The 24,912-nt window shown below is 39.6% G+C and overlaps 1 protein-coding gene across 1 annotated transcript in view; it reads right to left on the reverse strand.

Moving 5' to 3' along the window:
• SLC24A4 (solute carrier family 24 member 4) overlaps positions 1 to 24,912 on the reverse strand; it is a 275,567-nt gene that overhangs the window by 35,791 nt on the left and 214,864 nt on the right. The window contains exon 12 of the mRNA XM_044659999.1: positions 17,591 to 17,795. Coding sequence (XP_044515934.1) covers positions 17,591 to 17,795 — 205 coding nt within the window. The remainder of the gene's footprint in view (positions 1 to 17,590; positions 17,796 to 24,912) is intronic.

Below are 24,912 nucleotides of genomic sequence, written 5' to 3' on the forward strand. Positions count from 1 at the left end.
AAGGAAGGAAAGAAAAATAGCCTTTTTTTTTTGTTTAACCCCATAGAGGAAAACTAGAAGCAATGAATAAAAATTGCAAGGGGGATGATTTATGCTTTATAAAATGAAGAGCTTCTGTTTAATTAATTCTTTTTAAAATGAATGAGGCCTAGAGACAGGGATGTCCTGGGTTCAGAATTAACCTCAGGGGGCAGCTGGGTAGCTCAGTGGATTGAGAGTCAGGCCTAGAGACGGGATGTCCTAGGTTCAAATGTGACCTCAGATACTTCCTAGCTGTGTGACCCTGGGCAAGTCACTTGACCCCCATTGCCTAGCTCTTACCACTCTTCTGCCTTGGAGTCAATACACTCCAAGACAGAAGGTAAGAGTTTTAAAAAAAAGTAACCTCAGACACTTCCTAGCTATGTGACCCTGGGAAAGTCACTTAACCACCATGGTATAGCCCTTACTGCTCTTCTGCCTTGGAACCAATATTCAGTATTGATTCTAACACAGAAGGTAAGGATTTTTTAAATAAAAATGAATTTTAAAAAAGAATACGCTTTCTAAGAAGCTAGTAGTTTCTCTCCTGGAATTCTGCAAGCAGTGACTGAATGATTATTGATGGGATTGTTATATTGGGGGCACATTTTGTTGAAGGGAGGGGTTAGCTTAGAACATTTTATTTTATTTTTTGAGCAGAATGTTGGCTTTTATTAGCAACATATCAACGTAGCTCATATCAATGTAGTGGTTTGAACGAAGAATAATTTGCAAAGGAGCCATCAGCATATTCATGCAAAAAATCAAGAAATCCCTGGCCTCTGATTATGAAAACTACTTTGATAGTAGTATGTAATATTTCACTGTCCTGGGACCAATGCCTAGACAGAATCTCAGAAGCTTGCTTAGAACACTTTTAAGGTTTTCTAGAGATTCAGAGATTGTAGGAGAGGTATACATTGCCTTTCTCTCTCAAATACATTCTCCCTCTTGCCTCTCATTATAAAGGTGTGTGTGTGTGTGTGTGTGTGTGTGTGTGTGTGTATTTTTAAAAATATTGAGTTTTTAAGCAGTTCTTCAGCGTCACCTAGGTGGTTCAATGGATTGAGAGCTAGGGCTAGAGAAGAGAGGGTTCTGGATTCAAATCTGGCCTCAGATACTTCCTAGATGTGTGACCCTGGACAAGTTACAATCCCCATTGCCTACCCCTTGCCACTCTTATCCCTTCAAACCAATACAAAGCATTGCTTCTAAGAGAGAAGGCAAGAGTTAAAAAAAAAAAAAACCCAGATCACATCCATTCTCCCTGGTTATTTTTCTCTCCTTCTCCCTATCTGTTTTAGTCTCCATCTCTCTGTCTCTCTCCCTCTTTCTCTCTCTCTGTGTCTCTCTCCCCCTCCCTCCATCTCTCTTTCTCTCCCTTCATCTCACTCTCTCTCTCTCTTTCTCCTTCACCCTCTTTCTCCCTTTCTCTCCCTCTTTCTCTTTCCCTCCCTTTCTGTCTGTCTGTCTCTCCCCCTCTCCTTCCTCTCCCTTTCTTTCTCCCTATCTGTCTCTCTTCTCCACCCCTTAGCCCCCCTCCCCCACCTCTCTAGCCCAAACCATGCCCTTATGCTTAGAGAGGTCAACATCAATGCTGATGGCTCTTCAAACATCTTTGCCCTTTGCCTTATCCTCTTTCTGTAAAAGTCCCTGCCTTCGTCTCTCTGCTTTGAGTTTCTCCTTGCTCCAATACATTCCCTGCCCAGCTTCTAAAATAATCTTTCTAAGGCCTGGGTATGACCATATCACTCCCCTGCTGAAAAGTCTTCCCTGGCTTGCTTCTGCCTTCAGAATCAGAAGCAACCAGGCTGGCATTTAAGGCCCTCCACCATCTAATTCCTACCTACCTCTCCAGCCTTATTCTATAGCACTCTCCTTCTCAAACTCTAGTTCTAACCAGAAGTCTCAGCCAAATTGGACTCCTGGAAGGTCCAGCTTCTAGTACAGCATGCCTGGCTTCCTGTAGGTACTTAGGGTGCCCACTGATTCATTGAGGCTCTACGTTCAACATTCCCCTGTCCGTGCAGTCATTTACCAAGGTTGCCCCAGGTTTCTGTAAGCTCACTTCCTTCTCATCTTCCCCTTTCAGAATCCTTGCCTTCCTTTCAGGCTCAGCTCAGCTCCTCCACAAAGCTCTCCTGGATTCCCCCAGATGTTAGTACTCTCTCCTTTCTCAATTTAACTTGTATTTCCTTTGCATATACTTATCCGTGGACATGCCAATTCTCTGAGGGGATGGATTATTTAATTTTTGTCATTGCATTCTCAGTGCTTAGCAGAGTGCTTGGCACATAATGGGAGTATAATAAATAATAATAAGTGCATAGGACAATAAATAATAAAAGTGCATAAGAAAGGGCAGTTAGGTGGTTTAGTCTGGAATTAGGAAGGTGTGGGTTCAAATCTGGCCTTAGACCCTTTCTAGCTGGGTGATCCTGGGCAAGTCACTTAACCCCCCCCTGCATAACCCTTACTGTCCTTCTGCCTTGGGAACTGATACTTAGTATTGATTCTAAGACAGATTATATCTTTTAAAAAGAAAAAAAAGGACATTGGAACAACTAGGTGGCACAATGGATAAATAAAGCGTGGGTCTGTAGTCAAGGAGGGCTCAACCTCTTGAGTTGGGCCAAATCCAGCCTCAGACACTTATTTAGCTATAGGACCCTGGGCAAATGACTAACCCCATTTACCTCAGTTTCCTCATCTGTAAAATGAGCTAGAGAAGGAAATGGCAAACCAATCCAGCATCTCTGCCGAGAAAACCCTAAATGGGTCATGACGAGTTGGACAAACAAAAAGTGCATGGTGGGTGGCTGATACTATGCTTACTTGTATACATGCTATTTCTCTCCTTTCTCCACTCTCCCCTCCACCTCCCCACCCCCCAGCTTCATATAAGTTTTTTTGAAGGCAGGAATTATTTTATTTTTGTCTCTATATCTCCAGAACCCAGCACGGTGCCTTGCAAAACACCAGCCACTTATTATGTATATTTTGTTGAACCAAATCTCCCTCACAGTAGCAGTAGAAGGTTCTGCCGAGTGGGCCTTCCATATGTGCTAACTAATTGGCATATACTTAACAGAAAACATCCAGATGAAGAGTGAAACCTTCAGGATGCCAGCTAGATGCTTGCCAACATGTGGCTGTTTTGGCATTCCATGGGCAAAACATCCAGGCGGTTAATGCTGTTTTCCCTTTTCCTCTGCATGAGTTGGCATGGCACCGCCATTGCCTCAATGTGTCTCTGCCATGCTCTTGGATTAGTGATGTCGTCTCCCATTTCTATGATACTTAGTCCTACAACGGGGCATGACTATTAGGCCCATTTGCAAAATGAAGAACCTGAAGCCTAAGCAAGTGAAGGGATGCACCTAAGGTCACTTGGTTAAGAAACTGTAGGAGGGCAAAGCCTGAGACCCTCAGCAGAGCTCTGGGCCAGGGATCAGTTGATGTTTGTCATGTATACTCTGAGGCCTGTAACCTCAAACCTCTTCTTCCCCGGCTCTTTTTGCATAAGGCGTTCCCCACAAAATCCCTGATGTATGCATTTCTTTGGGACTCTAAGTATAGGCTGTTACACATGTTTGATTTATTATCCTATGAAATCTTTGTCTAAAGCTCGATGAGGTATTGTAACTGTAAAGTCACTCGGTTTAATCATTACCTTTTACTGTGTATTTGGAAGCTTGTGCAAAATCCCCAGCTTGTTTTTCCCTCCCTATAAAGTAGAAGCTATGCTCAATAAACCACTTGCCTTGAAAGCTATCAGCTTCTCAGACCTCCTGATCCCGTTTGTGTTTGCGTCATTTTCCTTACCACCGTTTGAGGACCCTCTGACTGTTTTGTCAGGCTGGACTTGACAAGAGAGACCAGGGCTGAGATTCAAATTCAAAGTCTAGTGTTTCTCTAGTTCCTCTCCCTTCCCTGTGGTGGCTTGTTTAGAATTTTCTAAATTTAAATATATCACACAGATGACATACACAAGACACACATATCATACCTAAGAAATAAAATAAACATGACACGCATGTATATCATACTTGTACATATAAGACATGCATGTATGATAGTTTTGGGGTCAAGAGGATCTGAGTTTGAATCCTACAGACAAGTCAGTGAATCCCTGGGTCTCAGTATCTATAAAATGAGCAGGGAGACGTACTAGATGGAGGCAAAGTTCCCTTTCAGCTCTAATATGTCTATAAACCTACTGAATTTACTTTTGCTTTGGATTCAAAATAAAGATTTTTCTCTGCAGAGCTCTCTTAATAGTGGTTTTTAGAAAAAAAAACACAAAATCCTCTTGGGCCCTAATTAAGCTTCCAACTTGTACATCAGTGCTTCAAACAGAAGGAACATTTTGTTCCAGCTGGACCTTGAGATGTGAAACAATGTACATTTTACCTGGTCGGTCTGAAAGCAGTCAAAGGAACAAATACATTTCCACTAAAAAGAATTATTCTAAGGGGGCAAAATATCGATTGGATCAGTACATGAATTTTAATATATAAATTAGCCAATCAGAAAGGCTAAATTGTCTACTAACAATATTCTGGCTCTCTATTGCCCATTTGGACAGCAGCCAAGATCAAAGGGTGTATTGTGAGTGTTTACAAGGATTTTTATTTTCTATTGCTTTACTGAATTTCAAACAATGAAAAAACTCTAATTAAATCAAGGAACATTCACTGGATGAGGAGTGTGGCAGGATAGAGGTAAATAATAAAATCCTAGAAATATAAAATATGTGAAAAATAAGATAAAATAAAAATATGCAAACAATAAAGTCCCAGAAGTCTTCAATTTTCTCCATGCTAGTTCAATTCCATTTAACAAACACTGGCTAAAAGCACCTACTATGCACAAAGTAAACAAAGGTAGATATGACATAGACCCGCTTTTAAGGAGCATACAGTTTAATTTGGGAGAGAGGAAGGATCAGTACATTGGATTATAGGTTTGTAGGAGTTAGAGCTGAAAGTGGCTTTGAAAATCATCTAATGAATGAATGAATGAATGAATGAATGAATGGACAGTTATTAGGTATTTACTATGTACCAGGCATTGTGCTAAGTAAGTAATGGGTCAAAATCTTTAATTTTTTTTAGATGAAGAAGAAATGGCTGAAAGTATTTAATTGTTTATACATTTTGACCCAGATGTTCCACCGTTAGGCTTATACCCCAAAGAGATCAATGACAAAAAGAAAGGCTCCAGATACCCAGAAAATTTTTTGCATTAGCAAAGAACTAGATACAAAGTAGATGTCCATTTGACTGGGAAATGGCTAAGAAGATTGTCTATCATGAAGCATTATTGAATAACAGAAAGACAAACATGGAATCACATATGAACTAGGGCAAAATGCTGTAAGGAGGGCCACAAAATGAATATACACAATGACTACAATGATGTAAATGAAAGTAACAATATAGCAATAGAAACTATGAATGCTATGAAATGATAATAGCCAACTTTGGCTCCAAAGGAAAAAAAAATACAAGAAAATACTTTCCCTTTCTTCTTTGCAAAGATGAGGGACTATGGGAGTGGGACACGGCATATAATGTCAGACTTTTCCTAACATGAACATTATTTTTTCTTAACTGGTTTTCTTACCCTTTAAAAAATCTTTATTTTAAGAAATAGTTCTCTAGCAGCAAGAGTTAGAAAGAGAAATTCCATTTAAAATCACTCTAAGCAATGTAAAATACTTGGGAATTCACTTGCCACAGCAAAGAGAGGAATTGCAAAACACTTGTCACGCAAATAAAAATATTAATTGCTCATGGGGAGGCTGAGCTAATATAGTAAAAATGACAATTCTATCTAAACTAATTTACTTATTCAATGCCATCCCAAACAAACTACCAAATCATTATTTTATAGAACTAGAAAAAATAATAACAAAATTCATCTGGAAGAACAAAAGGTCAAGAATATCAAGGGAACTAATGAAAAAAAATGTGAAGGAAGGAGGCCTTCTTTCTTAAACTATACTATAAAGCAGCAATCATCATAACAATCTGGTACTGGCTAAGAAACAGAATGGTAGATCAATGGAGCAGATTAGATACACAATATACAGAGGTAAATGACCTTAGCAAGCTAGCGTCTGGTAAATCCATAGATCCTAATATTTGGAATAAGAACTCACTATTTAACAAAAACTGCTGGGAAAATTAGAAAACAGTATGGCAGAAGCTAGATAGAGACCATTATCTCAGACTTTATACCAAAATAAGGTAGAAGTGGATATATGATTTAGATATAAAGAGTGATACCATAACTAAATTAGGGGAATGCAGAAAAGTTTACCTGGCTGATCTTTGGAGAAGGGAAGAATTTATGATCAAACAATAAATAGAGAGCATCACAAGATATAAAATAACTAATTTTGATTATTTTAATTTTTAAATCAATTGTACAAAAAAACCCCAATAAAACCAAGGTTAAAAGTGAAACAACAATTGGGGGGAAACATTTTTATAACAAATGTCTCTGATAAAGGTCTAATTTCTCAAATTTATAGAGAACTAAGTCAAATTTATAAAAATTCAAACCATTTCCCAATTGACAAATGATCAAAGGATATGAACAAGCAATTTTCAGATGAAGAAATCAGAGCCATTAATAATCATATGAAAAAATGTTCTAATCCCTCTTGATTAGAGAAATGCAAATTAAAACAATGCTTAGGGACCACCTCATACTTATCAGGTTGGCTAATATGTGGCAGTAAAGGAAAATGGTAATCTATCACTTTATTTCCTTCATGAATTTTTTTCTTGAATGTATATGTGTCTTCTTTCATACAATGAATATGGAAATGTGCATTGCATGTATAACCTATATTGCTTGCCACCTCAGGGAGGAAGGGAAGGAGAGAATTTGGATTGCAAAATGTCAGAAAACAAATGTTAAAAATTGTTTCTGTATCAGAAAAAAATACAATAAAAAACCTAACAATAAGTATTTTTTAACTGGAAAAAAAGAGTGGCAGGTTTAGAGTTCAGAGAGGTTAAGTACCTGCCTAAAATCACAGCTAGTAAGTAGTCAAACTAGGATTTCACCCCATGTCTCTATGCAAATCCAGTTCTTGTCTAAAGGAGAAATCCAAGGAAAGGGGTCTGAGGAATATGAAGAAGAAAGAAGTGGTGGGAACTTTAGAAATGGTACTAAAACTTGAACGTAAATCAATAAGCTAGAATCAAGAATCATTAGAGACAAAAGGGTCTTTAGAGAATTTAGTTTTACCCTCTCACTTTATAGAAGAGGAAGTTAAGCTGGAGAGAGAGAGAGAGAGAGAGGAGATTACTGGACCAAGGTCACAACATACTTATGAACAAAGCCCACCAGGTTATTAACTTAAAAAGGGAGAGAGAATAGTTGTGTGATCCTGGGCAAGTCAATTAACACCAATAACCTAGCCTTTACTGCTCTTTTGCCTTGGAACCAATACTTAGTATTGATTCTAAGGCAGAAGGTAAGACCTTAAAAAAAAATAGAAGACAATTCTGATTGGCTTTGTTTTGAAACTTGATTTTCCAGTCCCTTCAAAGTGATACGGTAGCCAAAATAATTTAAAGAGTGAGCTATAAAAGTGGCTACAAAGTGGCATACAGAGCTGCTTCCTTATGTGTTTTTCCCAAATAATTTCCAAGTGATCTGAGTTCTATAATATTCGGGACACATGTCCCAAAGGTGTCCTCTTTGTTTAAGTTATTTCTTAAGTTTTACACTTTTATTTCCTGCCCAGAGAGTAGACCTAGGTCTTTTCTGGTTTTTATCACTCAAATGGGTTATTTCCTAAAACATCAATTTGATGGATAAATATTTTTTTAAAACCCTTGTACTTTGGTGTATTGTCTCATAGGTGGAAGATTGGTAAGGGTGGGCAATGGGGGTCAAGTGACTTGCCCAGGGTCACACAGCTGGGAAGTGGCTGAGGCCAGGTTTGAACCTAGGACCTCCTGTCTCTAGGCCTGACTCTCACTCCACTGAGCTACCCAGCTGCCCCCATGATGGATAAATATTTAATAAATTAGAGATGCTATTGGAAATAGACCAGCTCAAGCCTTGCCTTGCCCAAGTGGGTGCCAAAGCTGAACGGAATTAGCTGCTTTCCTTTACTTCTTTCCTACCTTTCCCCTCAAATTATAATATTCTTCTAAATAAACTTTTGGGTTTGTTGGTTGTTTTTTTTTTGGTATTAACTTTAGACATCCTCCATTAATGAATCCATTTTCATTTCTAGCCATTTTTCAGTCTGACACTTTGTGACACCATTTGGGGTTTTCTTGGCAAACATACCAGAATGGTTTGCCATTTCTTTCTCCAGTTCATTTTACAGATGAGGAAACTGAAGCAAACGGGGTTGACTCATTTGTCCAGGGTCACACAGCTAGTAAGTATTTGAGGTCAGATTTGAACTCTGGTCTTCCTGCCTCAGGTGTGTCACTGTATCCACTGTGCCACCTAGCTGCCTTATTCATGCATCCATTCATTTATTATTACACTGTCGGGCAACCTTGCTTTACACGATTTAGAAACAAGAGACAATTTGACCACAGATTTTTCCTGAGTTCAAGTATTGGGCTATTTCCAACATGGTACAATGGAAAGAACATTAGGTCTGGAGCCAGGAAGGTTTGGCTTCAAATCTTGATACTTGCTCTCTATTTGCCCATGGACAAGTGAAAACCATCTACTTTTGAGTACCTCTGATATTTGCAAGGCCAAATCATCCATCCTATCACTTCTTCTCCCTGCTCCCAATACCTATGGGGCAAGAATTCATTGCTTAATACTGTCGAGAAGGAAATGTACAGAATGAGTTCAATTTCCCATTTTTGCCTATATTTTAATCTTCCATCAATAAATCTAGCATTCCAAGTTTTCCCAGACTTAGGAACACATGTATAGCATGGCAGGTTCTATAGCTATTTGTGGCAGAATTATAAAAGAGAATAATATGAAATCAGGCTGGAAAGGTGAACTCCTGAGAGTGGAGGGCTCTGTCCTTTCTGTTTTTGGACAGCTGGTTATAAGGGGATAACTCTGCATATTGACCTGAAATATAGATATTCATGCACCTTCTCCCTTTTCCCCCCTAGTTCTGTCCTCTAGTCAAGTTACTGTAGTTAAACTCCTCTTCCACATGGCAAGGGGAAAGAGAAGAGGCATTTATTAAATACCTAGCATGGAATAAGCATTTATTACATACCTACTATGTGCTGGGCACTGTGCTAATTGTTTGACAACAATTATCTCACTTGATCTTAATAATAATCCTGTGAGATAGGTGCTATTATTAACCCCATTTTACATATGAGGAAACTGAGGCAGACAGCAGTTAGGACCCTTGCCCAAGGTCATATAGCTATTCAGTGTCTTGTAGTCCTTCAAATGTTTGGACATAGCTCTTTGGTTCCCTAAGTATTCCCTCAATTTCTTCTCATCTCTACCTACCTGGCATGGTTTCACCTACCCTCACCATTGTGTGAGGGTTTTCCTTTTCTAGACACTTCCAACCTTGCTAATACCTTTCATACCTTTGTATCCCTGAAAAGAATACTTCTTTTATGATTTAAGACAAAGCACGCGAGACTATTGTTCCATTTTGCAAAGCTTCAGACCCTCATTGGAGCCTTAGTCAGCATCATTGGTTGGTTGCTGTCCTTTGTACTGGCAGGAGACCAAATTAACATCTGGATGTTGGGATCAATGTACAGTGCATCCAACTATGGCTGATCAGACCAAATAAAAGACAGGAAGGTTCTACCACAGGTTGGGCACAAAATCATTGGTAGAACACTATTTTAGGGGGTTAAAAAGGACTCTGCTTGAGAAGAGCATCTGCCATCATTAGAAACCAGTTCTAACAAGGGCCACTCATTTCTCCTGAATTAAACCAGATGACAAGTTCTAATATATTTCAGAATGAAATAATGGTTAAAGAGTATGGCTCTCTCAAAACTGGGACATTAATGCATTGCTGGTAGAGTTGTGAAATGATCCAACCATTTTGGCTGGCAATTTGGAACTATGCTCAAAGGGCTATAAAAGAATGCCTGTCCTTTGATCCAGCCATACCATTACTGGGTTTGTACCCCAAAGAGATCATAGATAAACAGACTTGTACGAAAATATTTATAGCTGTGCTTTTTGTGGTGGCAAAAAACTGGAAAATGAGGGTATGTCCCTCAATTGGGGAATGGCTGAACAAACTGTGGTATATGCGGGTGATGGAATACTATTGTGCTCAAAGGAATAACAAACTGGAGGAATTCCATGTGAACTGGAAAGACCTCCAGGAATTGATGCAGAGTGAAAGGAGCAGAGCCAGAAGAACATTGTACACAGAGACCAATACACTGTGGTAAAATAGAATGTAATGGACTTCTGTACCAGCAACAATGCAATGACACAAGACAGCTCTGAGGGATTTATGGAAAAGAACGCTACCCACATTCAGAGGAAGAACTACAGGAGTGGAAACAGAAGAAAAACAACTGATTGAACGCATGGGTTGAGGCAGACATGATTGGGATGTAAACTCGAAACTACCACACCAATGCAACTACCAACAATTTGGAAATAGGTCTTTCAATCTTGCATCTCCAACTGCCTTTCTTAAATTAGATGTCCAGTAGACAGCTTAAATGCGATATATTCCCAACAGAATTCATTATCTTTCCCTCTAAATCATCCCCTATTGCCTTTTTTATTGATTGTAGAGGGCAACTGTATATTCCTGGTCCTTCAAGCTTGGATCCTAGGATCCTGAATTATTAATTATTATTAATTCCTGAATTCCTGTCCCCACCTCCCAATATCCAAGGTGTTGCAAAGACCTTTCAATTCACCTTTGTAACGTCTTTAGAATATGCTCCCTTCTCCCCTCTGACACCGCCACTCTTTTCACTTCACTTCTGGATGCCTGCAATAACCTGCTGGTGGGTCTACCTGCTTTAACTCTCTCCCCATTCCAATTCACTCTCCATTCAGCTCCTAAAGTGATTTCCCTAATGCATAAGTCTTATTATATTTCTGTCTTACTCAATAAACTCTAGTGGCTTCCTATTACCTCTAGGATCAAATGCAAAGTGCTCTGTATGGCATTCAAAGACCATTATACTTTAGCCCCTTCCAACCTTTCTGGTCTTCCTACACCTGATTCCTGACATGTATTCTTCCATTTAAGCACCACTGGCTTCTTAGCCTCTTCTCTCTCCTCCCTTGCCTTCCTGTAAATCCCAACTGAAATCCAACCTTCTACAAGGAAACCTTCTCTAATCCCTCTTAATTCCAATGCCCTGGTCAGATCACATCTGAAGCATCTGTGCTCAGTTCTCTGGGATTCATTTTAATAAGGATGTGGTCAAGCTGAGTGTAATAGTGTAATAGTGGACAAAGTGAGGACCTGGAGTCAGGAAGACCTGGGTTTAAATCTGGCCTTAGATACTTATTAACTTAGCCAAGTCACCTAATCCTGTTTGCTTCAGTTTCCTTGTCTATAAAATGAGTTGGGGAAAGAAATGGCAAACCACTCCAGTATCTTTGCTAAGAAAATCCCCAAATAGAGTCACAAAGAGTCAGACACGATTGAAAGTGACTAAACAATGCAAGCTGAAGTAGATTCCATAACCATGGAGAGTGATCAAGTTAGCTACGGGACTGGAAACCACATCCTGTCAGAGGAGAATTATGGATGAAAGAAGTGAGGAGAGTTGAGTTTAGAACAGTGACATCAAACTAAATAGAAATGGGGGGGGGGCCCTGGCCACCAAACTGTACATAAGTCTCCTTGTGGGCTGCATATTGACTCAGTTTCAAAATGTATTATCTGTGTATTATATTTTTGTTTTTTTATTGTATTTTTGTATTTTACTGTATTTTAATTTTGTTAAACATTTCTCAGTTTCATTTTAATCTGGTTGGGGCCACATTTGAGCTGTGTGTCTGACACGTCTGATTCACAGAAATGGAAAGAAGCTAGACCATCCTGTTCTTCCACATCAGATATTAGGGCCAGGACCCCCCAGAAGATACCGGATCTTCTTGAAACTACACCACAGTCCTTGGGGAAGTCAATCCACTCACCTTCAGATCTTAAGCCTAGTGAACCAATCTATTTGACTGGTGACTACATATGCACAAACTAGGTAAATCTGGACAGCACACTAAAGACATCACCTTGCCAACAAAGGACTGTATAGTCAAAGTTATGCTTTATCTAGTAATAATATATGGGTGTGAGAGTTGGACCATGAGGAAAACTGAACACTGGAAATCAACCTTTTTGAATTTTTTTTTATTGAAGAAGACTTTTAAGAATCCCTTGGATAGTAAGGAGATCCAATCAGTCAGTACTTGAAATTAATTCAGATTATTCCCTGGAAAGTCAAATCCTGAGAATGAAGCTTAGATACTTTTGTCACATAATAAGGAAAATATTTAACAAAATAAAAATACAAGGAAATAATAGATAAAATTTAAAACTGAATCAACATGTGGCCCACAGTGATCCTTATGTATGGATTAGTGGCCCCCTTTTCAATTTGAGTTTGATACCGCCAATATACACGATAAATATGGGTCATTATTGGGGGGAAGGCATTAAGATTTAGGAAATCTAAGAAAGGTTTTCTGTCATACATGGGTCTTTAACTGGGGCTTGAAGGAAGCTAGGAAAGACCGGAAAAGGAGATGAAGAGGGAAGGTATTCCAGGTGTGGGGGTAATCAGTGAAAACCCCTGGAGTCAGGAGAGGGAGTGTCTCATTCAAGGAACTATGAACACTCCCTTCCCTCTCCTTTTCTTCTCTTAAGAAGTAACAAGGAAAACTAGAGTAGTTAATGAAGGTATTTGAATAAGGAAAGGTGACCCTGAACTATTAGGTTGAAGCTGCCCTTCCCCCCCCACAGGAGGGGGTGAAGGCACCTAACTGAACCTGTTAGATAATTTATATATCTGATCACTAAATCACTAGATAATTATTATGCTGATATTGATGAGGATTAATTCTAACAAACAGGCTAACCCTTGAGTAGAAACCACACTGGCTTATGCCACAATGGCCACTCAAGTGATCCTCCCAAGTCTGGAGTAATAAGCAGTCTGTCTGCTCACTTCAACCCCCACAAAGCAACTGCCAACTCCTCTCAACTGCCCCCTCACCCAAAGTTCTCCAGGGGGGTCCCCTGGAATTCTGGGTGAGGCTGTCCCTGTATCTTTGCAGGGATTCCATGCATCCATCTCTACATAACATGCTTCAATAAAGCTTATTGATTGAGGGCAGCTAAGTGGCTCGGTGAATAGAGAGCCATCCCTAGAAATGGGAGTCAGTTCCTAGCTGTGTAAGCTCAGATGAGTCATTCTAAAAATTAATTAAGAATATTTTTCCATGGTTACATGATTCATGTTCTTTTCTTCCCCTCTTCCCTCTCCTCCCTCCCTGAGCTGACAAGCACATTCACTGGGTTATACATGTATCATTGTTCAAAACCTATTTCCATGTTATTCATATTTGCAATAGAGTGATCATTTAAAGTCAAAATCTCCAATTATATTCCCTATTGAACCATGTGATCGATAGTATGTTTTTCTTCGGTGTTTCTACTCCCACAGTTCTTTCTCTAGATGTGGATAGTGTTCTTTCTTATAAATTCCTCTGGACTGTCCTGGGTCATTACATTGCTGCTAGTAGAAAAGTCCATTACATTCGGTTGTGCCACAGTGTATCTGTCTCTATACACGTTGTTCTCCTGGTTCTGCTCTTTTCACTCTGCATCAGTTCCTGGAGGTTTTTCCAGTTCACATGGAATTCCTCCAGTTCCTTTTTCCTCTCAGCACAACAGTATTCCATCACCATCAGATACCACAATTTGTTCAGCCATTCTCCAATTGAGGGACTTCCAATTTTTCCCCCCATTTTATAGATGAGACTTCTGAGGCTTGGGAAAATCAAGAGATTTGCTTACAGTCACAGAGGTAATAAGGGGCAGAACCTCTAGGATTCAGATCCAAGTTTTGTGACCTCCAGTTCAGAGGACTTTCTAATGTCCATGGAAAGGGATTTGGAACATAGAAATAGAGAATGTTACATTGGAAGGGATCTTTGAGGTCAGATTTTCCAGTGCTTTCTTTTCACAGATCAGAAAACTAAGACCCAGAGAAGAATTTGCTCAAAATTATAGAGTGATTTGGCAACAGTGTCTAGATTCCAAGTTCCTCCTACCTCAACACTGAAAATTCATGAGTGTCAGTCCCTTTCCTGAAACAAATTTCCTTTAGCCCCTACTCTGCTCTCATTTTAGATCCTAGAGGGAATAGCATTCGTTTTGGAGGCCGTCCCACCTCTATTACTACCTTTGGGATCTTGGGCAAGTCAATGACATCCTGGGGTTCAGTTTTCTCATCTGTAAAATGAGAGCGTTGAGCTAGATGGTCTCTAAGGTCCTTCCCAAATGAAGTCTATGATCTATAAACTAAGGTGAATTTTCATTTTTCATAGACATGAGTAAATCTAAGTGTACAAATCACCCTATGCCCTCATTCCTCTACTAAGTTAGTTGAGGATAGTAGTGGTCGTAGTTTCTGTAAATATGAAGTTAGTAATATTTTCTTCATGTTTGCTAAAATTAACTTAGTATCTACTGAAGTTCACATTATTGACTCTCAAATGTGGAATTAAGCTCTTAGAAAAGATGGCTTCATTTTTCCATTTACAAAGACAGAAGGCAGGTTGAGAGATGGATCAAATATTCTTCCCCCCCCACCTCGGGCTGCTTTCAATTATCTAAAAGTTCTTAATATTGCAGAATAACAGAGTTTTATTCTCTGGATTGCTGTTTCCTCTAAATCTTAGAGAAAAACACATATCATAGCATTTAAGCTATCAAAGCCAAGATAGACCTTAATGGTGGTGGTGGTGTTTTGTACATTAATTGTGTATGACTCTTTGAGACCCTATCTTATCTATTTCTCAATCTCATTTTATGAGATAAGGAACTGAGGCAAACAGGGTTAAGCAACTTGCCCAGAATCACAGAGCTAATAAGTGTCTGAGGCCATATTTGAACTCAGGGCCTCCTAACGTCAAACCTGATACTCCATCCACTGTGCCACCTTATCTGCCTGGGGGAACCTTAGTAGGGTGTTAGAAAATAGAACATAGAATGTCAGAGCTAGAAGGAACCTAAGAACAAAGAATGCTAGAGATGGAAGGAATCTCAGAGATTATTTTGGGCTAGGGTTTCTAAATCTTTTTCATGTCAGAGCCCCCTTGGTGATTGATGTTTTTAAATGTATAACATAAAACACATAGGATTACAAAGGAAATCAATTAAACTGAAATAAAGATTTTTTTTTTCCTCATCCAACTTCAGGTACTCCTTGAAATCTATACTATTGTTTTGGTTTCAGTTCACTCCTCTGAATCCATCCCAGTAGCATAAATGCTTGTTTGGTTTTAAAACTCCTTTCTATTTTGTGGCTTTAGAAAATATTCAGCAACAGAATAAAGAAAAAAAGTGTTAAATTTTTAAAAAGGCATGGGCCTCAAGTTAAAGAATCCTGGATCTAGTCCAACCCCCTCATCTTATAAATGAGACCCAGGATCACACTACTAATTTATTTTAGGGCCAGAGCTAGAACTCAAATTAGGCTTATTGGAGAGGATGAAACAATAGTTGAGAACTAGGCAATTTTCTTCATAAAAATTACTGGAGTAATAAAATTGTAAAAATAACTACAAGGGTTTAGAATCTTACCTCACCCCAAACCATCCATGTCAAATCTCCCTGTTTCAATCTTTACTTTCCTGAATCAAACTTTTCAACTGTGACATAGTTTTTCTCATATCTTGGAGAAAACATTTAAAGAAAAGCAATATCCAGGCCTGAACTTTCTCTATCACTCTGCTAAAAGCTACCTTTCCATTATTGTAGCCCAAAGTCCCACTACCCTGCTGGGCACTTCAGTTTATGCAGAGTAATATTTTGAAATTGGGAACAAAGAGCCTCATCATTATATAAAGTAGGAATGCAAATGGCCACTCAGAGGCCTAAGGAATTTGAGGATGGTTTCTTTTTTCTTTTCCTTCCTTCCTTCCTCCCTCCCTCCCTCCCTCCCTTCCTTCCTTCCTTCCTTCCTTCCTTCCTTCCTTCCTTCCTTCCTTCCTTCCTTCCTTCCTTCCTTCTTTCCTTCCTTCCTGCCTTCCTTCCTGCCTGCCTGCCTTCCTTCCTGCCTGCCTTCCTTCCTATCTATTCAGTGCTAAACTTCTCTTATGGCCTACTTAGGAGAAGTTTTGCACATAAATTGATATTCTCTAAAGTATAATTCCATATTAATATTAGCCTGCTCCAACAGATTTTCTGTGGATGAACAGGCTAGCTGTCAGTGCTTTGAAAATGATGCTGATTTTCATTTTTATAGCCCTAACTGGCTTCTGATTTTAATGTACCCTCATTAGGAGACTAAGAAGAACACAGGTGCTTTGCTTTTTAGGTTTTGGGGTTAATCTCTATATCCAGTTAGTTACTCATCTGTCATTTCTTTCTTTTTTTTTTTTTAAACTATTTCTCACATACCCTCACTCCTCTCCATTTCCATGGCCACAAATCACTATAAAGTGACTTTTCCTGGTCACATGTGGTCCCTACACTTCTTCTCTGACTCTTTCCTTTTAATTTTTTAAACCCCTTACCTTCCATCTTAGAATCAATATTTTGTTTTGGTTCTAAGTCAGAAGAGCAGTAAAGGCTAGGCAGTTGGGGTTAAGTGACTTACCCAGGGTCACACCACTAGGAGGTATCTGAGGCCAAATTTGAACCCAGGACTTCCCATCTCTAGGCTTGGCTCTCCATCCACTGTCCCCCGTTTCTTTTTTTTTTTAACTATTTCTCACATGCACTCACTCCTTTCCATCCCCACAGCTGCTCACCCCACTTCCCTGCTCACGTTGTGCGCTGACATAGGAAGGATATAAGTTTGGTGTAGACCTGCGTCTCAGTCTCTTCTCCTGGATTGCAAGATGTAGGAATGGGGCTTTTAAACCAAATGATGACCAAATTCAACCTTCTGCTCCTCTTGTCTTATGGATTTCATTATTGTTATAATTCTGATCCTTCTCATCCAGGAATACAATCCATAACATTGTACAAATTTGAATAACTGAAATATCTAACAACGCCGATCAATGCATCTCCCAACCACAACTCCAGAGGACCAACATTATATAGTTGAACAACTTTGGAAGATCTAACACTGATTGCTGCAATCAATGCCCAACCACAACTCCAGAGGACCATCATAAAACACGTTATTCACTTCCTGAAAGAGAGGTAATGGATTCAGACATACATTTTTTGCACATGGTCAATATGGGAACATTTTCTTTGACTTTGCATATTTGTTACAGGGTTTTGTTTTTCTATCCCCAAATTTGGGGCACAGAGGATATGGGAAAGAGAGAAAATAGATCTTTATGGAATGAAAAAAAAAACAAGTTAAATTGAAGCATTTTTGGGTACCCTTTTCTCTTGTTCAGAACTCACCTGGCATGGAAAAGGGAGACAGGAAATCTGTTTCTGTGGACTCAGGCTCTGGCTGTTCCTGTTGTTGCTGCTGCTGTTGCTGCTGCTGCTGAGATTGCTGCTCCTCTTGGTTCTCCATTGGTATGTTCCCATTCTCTATATTCTCATGCCTCCCGTTTTGCAGTGGCTTACTCACACCATTGGCAGAGTTAATCAGTCTTTGGCGCTGCCCAAGTTGATGAGGAGAAACCAAAAATGAGTCTCAGATGAGAAATAGTGGCACAAGCACCCTGTTTCTTTTTTTTTTTCTTTAGGGCATAAAATAACGTACAGATACATGAAGCTGTCCTTGACTTGGAAGAGTCCATACAAAATGCTTAACAGTCAGGCTCCATGACAACTTGATTGGGTTGATTAGTTCCCATCTTACAAAGTTTGAGGCAATCATTTTGAGATCTGCTCTGGGACTGGCTAATAGCAAAACCTTTCTGGGCCCTAGTTTACTCCTGCAAAAGATGAAGGAGGTGATCTAGACTTTAGGAATTCTTAATTAAAAAAAAACCCTTACCTTTTGTTTTAGAATTAATACTGTATATTGGTTCTAAGGCAGAAGAGAGGAATTGGGAGTTAAGTGACTTGGCCAGGGTCACACAGATAGGAAGTGTCTGAGGCCACATTTGAACCTAGGACCTATCATCTCTAGATCTGGAACCTAATTCCCTGAGCCACGAGCTGCTCACAACAATTTATTTTAAAGAGGAGAGGGGGAGGGAGAGACAGAGAGACAAAGACAGACAGACAGAGAGAGAGAGAGAGAGAGAGAGAGAGAGAGAGAGAGAGAATATCTCTTTGGCAATCTGATGAAACCTATGGCTGGATCTTGCCTCAGAATAATGTTTTTAAATGCATCAAATAAAATGCATAGGATTATGAAGGAAAGAAAACCAATTGTACTGAAATTCTCTCTCTCTCTCTCTCTCTCTCTCTCTCTCTCTCTCTCTCTCTCTCTCTCTCTCTCTCTCTCTGCCTCCCTCCCTCCCTCCCTCCAACCCTCTCTCAACAAGTGAGATTCCAGATTAAGAATAAGAACCCCTGTTCTTTAAAGTCATAGCATTTTAGGATTAAGAGTTGGTTTTTCTTTTCTTTTATTATTTTAATAACAAATTTTCACAGGAGTTTTCCAAAGTTGTATGATCTAAATTGTCTCTCTCCCTCCTGAAGCAGGCAAGCAATTCAATCTGGGTTATACATGTATTAGTATTAAGAATTGGAAGGGGCCCCAGAGGTTAGCCAGTTTAGTTCCCCACTTTTATAGATGAGGCCTTGAGAAGATAAATGACAGGCCCAAGGTCACCTGGGCAGTAAGCAGTAGTGGTTGTACTGCTGATTCACCAAACTGGTCTACTTAACATGTTGGAGATCTTTCCTGATTTCACTTGAAGTAGTGAGGATATCAGCAGATATCACTCTTGACAGGAGACCGGACCATCTTTTTCAGATGCCATACGTTTAACTATCAGCTCTGGGGAATGACTCCTTGGGCTATATGTATCTAATTCCAGCTCTAATCTCATCCCAGTTTCAAGTACTAATCACCAACCAAAGACGTCATAAACTCAACATGTCTAAAACTGAACTCATCATTTCCTTCATCTTCAAAATTCCTTATTTACACTGAAGACACCCAGATTCTTAAACTCAGAATTATCCTAGATCCCATACTGTTCCTTGCCTCACATCCAGTTAGTTGTCAAATCTTGCCATTTCTATCTTCAAAAGCATTTCCCACGTGTGACATCACTTTTCTCGGCTCATATTATTTTAGTTCAGGCCCTCGTCACCTCTTGACTAAATTATGGCAACAACTTCCTATTTGGTCATCCTGCTTTAAGTTTCTCACCACTCCAATTCATCTTACATGTTGCTACCAGAATAATTTTCTTCTGGCAAAGGGCAGCTAGGTGGAACAGTGGACAGAGCACTATGCCTGCTGTCAGGAAGACTCCTCTTCCTGAGTTCAAATCTGGCCTCAGACACTTTGAAGTTCTGTGACCCTGGGCAAGTCACTTAACCCGGTCTGCCTCAGTTTCCTTATCTGTAAAATGAGCCAGAGAAGGAAATAGCAAACCACTCTAGTGTTTTTGCTAAGAAAACCCCAAGTGGGCATCATGAAGAGTCAGACAAGACTGAAACAACTGAATATAACAACTATAACTAATATGTATAATTTTTTGTTGATTGCTATTTGTGTTCATACGTGTGTGTATATAAACAAAACATGCTTACAAGTAGGTAAACACATGATATATATATAAATATATACATGTATATATGCATACATACAACAAACATACAGAATTTGGTGGGGACCATTTAACAACTAAGGAAATCAGGAAAGGCCTCTTGAAGGCAGTGGCCCATGAGCTGAGCCCAGAAGACAGAGAGGGGTTCCAGCAGGTAGAAGTGAGGAAGGAGGGCACTGCAGACACGAGGTACATCCTGTGCAAAGGCATGGTGTGGGAGAAGAAATGTCATGAACATAGACTGAAAAGCAGGCCACTTAGGCTGAAATGCAGGGTCAATGAACGTAATGTGTAATAAGCTGGGAAACATAGACTGGGGAGAATGAGAAAGTCTTATATTCTAAGCTTTTGCACGTTATCCTAAAGGCAATGGGGAGTTCCCGAGGCTTCTTGAGCAGAGGAGTGACATGATCAGGCTTGTGCTGAATAGGGTACCCATTTGAAATCTAGGTGCACAATGCATTGTAGAGGGCAGAGACTTGAGCAAATGGGATAGTGTGGGCAAGAGGGAATAAGGGTCTGAACAAGAGGGGTGGCCTTTGTGGAAGTCCAGAGTCAAGAGTATCATATCCCTTTTTCTTGATGAGTGATTATACTTTAAGAATTTATCTCTATTTCTGGCAAAAAAAAAACAAAAAAACAAAAAAACAAAAAAACCCAAACCTCCAAAAAACGAAAAAACATGTGTTTGTTGCAATTTGAGCTCATCTCAACCCACACACCCCATTCTTGATCTCAAAGTCAAGTAGAGAGAGAAACAAATCACCTTTTCTAGGGCAGAAAAACCTGTCGTATGTTCCGTTCTAGAGGATTCTTTCATTTTGAATCAGCTAGGCAATGCAGGGGATAGAGTGCTGGCCTAGAGTCAGGAAAATTCAGCTTCCAGACTTCAAATCGGACCTCAGACACTTACTATCTGTGGGAGTCTGGGCAAGACACTTAACCCTTGTTGGCCTCAGTTTCCTCATCTGTAAAACGAGCTGGAGAAGGAACTGGCAAACCCCTCTAGGACGTCTGCCAAGAAATGGGGTTATGCCTGAACAACAAAATAGTTCTACATCGCTAAATAAAGTTTCCTCTGACCCGAACCCTAAGCTGAGACCCAGATTGTGGTGCCTTGGCCAGGAGTCCAGCGCATGTCTCACATGACCCTACCCTTTCCACCTCTGGTGTCACACCAATGATTAGGGGATTCTCTTTAAAATCTCAAAGAGGGGTGCCAGCTGCCTCTGGGCTCTAAGGCATCTCGATCCCCTTTTTTTACACTTCAGAAGGAATTTTTCCACGTCTGTCTCAGGTTCTGTGTTAATTAATTGCCTCGGTAGAATCTCGGATAGAGAAATGGCAATCAACACATTACATTCGACCTAGGTTGAGGAATTAGAGGCTGTTGTGGGAAGGGCATCTGAATGGTCTGTTTATTTTATTGTTTTTATAAGGTGATCTGGAAGGAGTTTGGTGCCTCCCCAGGGCTCCCATCAGTCGCCTGGTACCTGCTAACCAAAGCCATCAATCACAATTTGGGGGCTCAGGTGGTTTGCATTTTTCAGAACCATATGGCTATCCCAGTTTTCTGTTGCTGGTCACCCCTCCTCTCGGTGGCCATATCTATGGCTATGAATTGTCTGTCTGATACTCTGGATCCACCCTTGGAATAAGTTTACTATGAGCAGATGTAACCTTAGTGGCCCTTCTCCATGGGGAGAACCTCTCTTTTTTGACATGGTCTGCAGGTGGAAAAGTGCCCAACAGGTACTCGGAGTAAAGCCTCTCCTTGTGCTTGTGGTGGGAGCAGGTCATCCCAAACAAGTTCTAATTAATTAATTAAGGAGACCTGTTCAGTTGAGGGAAATCATACGGCACTCTTTAATAGCCTATAATTGACCTCCAAAACAATCCAGTTATTAATCATAAACTCTTTGGTAGGCGAGAGGGATTAGCCAAGACTCTCCTTGCCATATTACCCATAAAGACAGACAGAGCTAAGACAAATAGCCATAAACAAAATAAGGGTGAATATCACAAAGATGATCTAGAAAGTCTTAAATAAACAGATGAAGATCACTCAAAATGGGTGACCCTGTCTGGCAGGTACTCTGCAATAACAGCATCTTCTGGCCAAGGTCCAAATCTTAGGAGAGGAGAGAAACTCTGGGATGCTATAATAGGAGAGGAGTCAAGGACCTAAGTAAAGGACCAACAGCAGCAATTTACACCCATCACAATGGCCTAAGCCAGTGCTGGGCAAACTTTTTAAAGAGGGGGCCAAAGGAAAGGAAATGCTCATCTGTCAGTCTGTTTCTAAGGCAACTCTTTTGAAGTTTCATTGTATTGTATCCTACTCATTGTATTTGTCAGATTAGGAATAATGATGCGGGGGGCGGGGGCAGATAGACCATTTCAGGGGGCTGCATCTGGCCGGCGGGCAGTAGTTTGCCCATCACTGGTCTAAGCAGATCATGGTAGCCAAATTAATGGTCTTGCATGTGTCACAGATCTAGGCCCAAAGATAAACTCAAAATAATAATGATGGACCCTTATTCACTCAAACACAATTGAAGAAATAGAAACAGACCCCCACAGTCATAATCAGTCGAACCCATCAGAATGCAATAACTCTCTAATTCTAAATCTTTAGAGCAATTAGGATCATTACTGCTACTGGGAAGAACTCTTGAAGTCTGAATGTCCTGACCTTCCTGTAAGTGGAAAGGAATATAAATTTCTATCATGTGTCTAAACATCAAAGGACATACAAAGCAGAGAAACCCTATAGATGTGATTGGAGTAATAAAGAATTCAAACATCAAACAAGCTTCTATTTCATAACAGAATTATAAAATCCACTGAGGGGAAAAATCTTAGAATGGAATCAGTGTTTTAAAAGGTTCAACGAGGCTCATTTCATTTGTCACCAGAGGAACCATGTGAGGGGAAGCCCTGCTGATGTAGTTAGTGTGTCAAAGGTTTCATTCATCACTTAATGGGCACCTGACACTTTGCAGCTACTTAATTAAAGTTTGCTGATTAATCAACTGATTCATTCATTTAGAGAGTAGCCATGAACATTCATGAGTCCATTCAGAAGACCCAGTATGTGTGGTGGGTATGCAAGAAGATACGGCCTGTCCTCCCACTTTTTATAGACATCAGAAAGAACTTGGGTTTTCCTGACTCTATTCCACCCGACTGCCAACTTCAAGATCCAAAAGATCATACTTTAGACTAGCGATTTGCGAGATTTTTTCGTCTTAAGATCTCTCTATTCCTAAAAGTTACTGAAGATATTAAAGATAGAGAACTTTGTTTATGTTATATTGTTGGTTATGTTTTTTGTTTATGTGCTGATATTTATTGATATTTGCCATTAGAAATAAAATTCCAAAAATATTTGTTAATTTACTCAAAATATCCAAAATAAATTTATTATATGTTAAAATGCCATATTTGACAAATGAAAATAACTATATTTTCCAGAACAAAAAAAAATGTTAGAAGAATGGTTTTGTTTTACATACTTCTGCAAAATATCTTTAATGTCTGGTTTAATAGAAGACAGCTGGATTTTCCTATCTGTTTCTGTGTTCAATCTGTTGTAATACATTGTTTTGGATGAAGTAATATGAAGAAAATTTGGCCTCACACAAGATATGTGGCTGAAAAAGGAAGGAGCATTTTAACAGACAAATAATGTCTTAGTATCATTATGGAAATGGTTTTGACCTTATAGACCCCCCTGAAGGGGTCTCAGGGACTCCCACCGATCCATGGACCACACTTTGAGAAATGGTGCTATAGATGATTGCAATATCCACATATCCATTGTCCTTACAGACCAATCTGGTCCCCATGTTACAATGTTCAAACGCTTGAAAAATTTTTCTCTATTTGTCATTGGAACTTCTCACTCCATCCTGCAAGCCTCTGAATTCTCTGCGGACAACCCCTGAAGTCAAGAATGCTGTAGTAAAAGGACAACTTATTCTTCATTCAGTTTCTATCCCTATCATAATTTCTTTTGGTCCTGAATTCCATAAGTAGGCCTTCCTACTTAGTCCTTATTTGCCTGCCAACTTATTGAGAAAGGATCTGATATGGACATGGGATATATGATCTATAGGTTTATCTGGATGTTCCAGAATGGTGGGAAATAGAAATGTTGACATTCCTAGAAGAAAAGAACTCTAGTGTCAACCATTCTCATTGTCACAGGAATTGGCCACAAAGATCACTTTACTTTTGAGTCACTCATGTAAAAGAGTTTTGGGTCCTCCTTAACCACTAACAGATTAGCATCCATTGAGCCCAATCAGATTGCCTCCCACAATCTCCTCTCTTTAAGGAAGGTATTCAATCAGTCATCACCTTTCTTCACAAAGAGGTAATTATTGTTCCCAACAACTTCTATTTCACCACATCTACTTTCCCTCTCAAGAAGCCATAAAAATACATCTCTTGGTTTTTCCAGGACCCACAAACTGGGATTATTTCCATCCTGCCCTCTTTTTCCATGGCCTCTAACCATGACACTGTATTTTTTGGTACCTGCCATATATTTCATGGTGGAAGACTATTGCCATGTCTTTTTCTTCATACTACTACACTTGGAGAAACATTTCCCTTTGCATTTATATACCACTCATTGAGTATATTTGAACAAAATTTGCCTCGACACTATTTTAAGTTCCTCACTCTATTTTCTCAGATCTTCAAAAATACCTTGATTCTACTACATTCCCTAGTGGTTAGCATCTCCAAAGCTGGAGACATGTTAAAAAAAAAAGAAAACAAAACAAACTAAAACCTACATTGAACTTCTTTCCTGTGTGGGCTGGTAGAGATCACAAGGTTTCTGGGAGGAAGTTTCCGCTGCCTCCTCTGTATATAATATTTAGACCATGATATTGGGGAGAAGGGGGAAGCACCTTTCCATTGACAGAGTTCAGGCTTTTCTTAAAATACCTTGCCTCACCAATCTGAAACAGATTGAGTCATTTTAGGTGTAGCTGGTTGTTGTACAGCAGACAGTGGCTTTTAGGT

This window comes from Gracilinanus agilis, chromosome 2 (genome assembly GCF_016433145.1).
Source record: "Gracilinanus agilis isolate LMUSP501 chromosome 2, AgileGrace, whole genome shotgun sequence".
NCBI lineage: Eukaryota > Metazoa > Chordata > Mammalia > Didelphimorphia > Didelphidae > Gracilinanus > Gracilinanus agilis.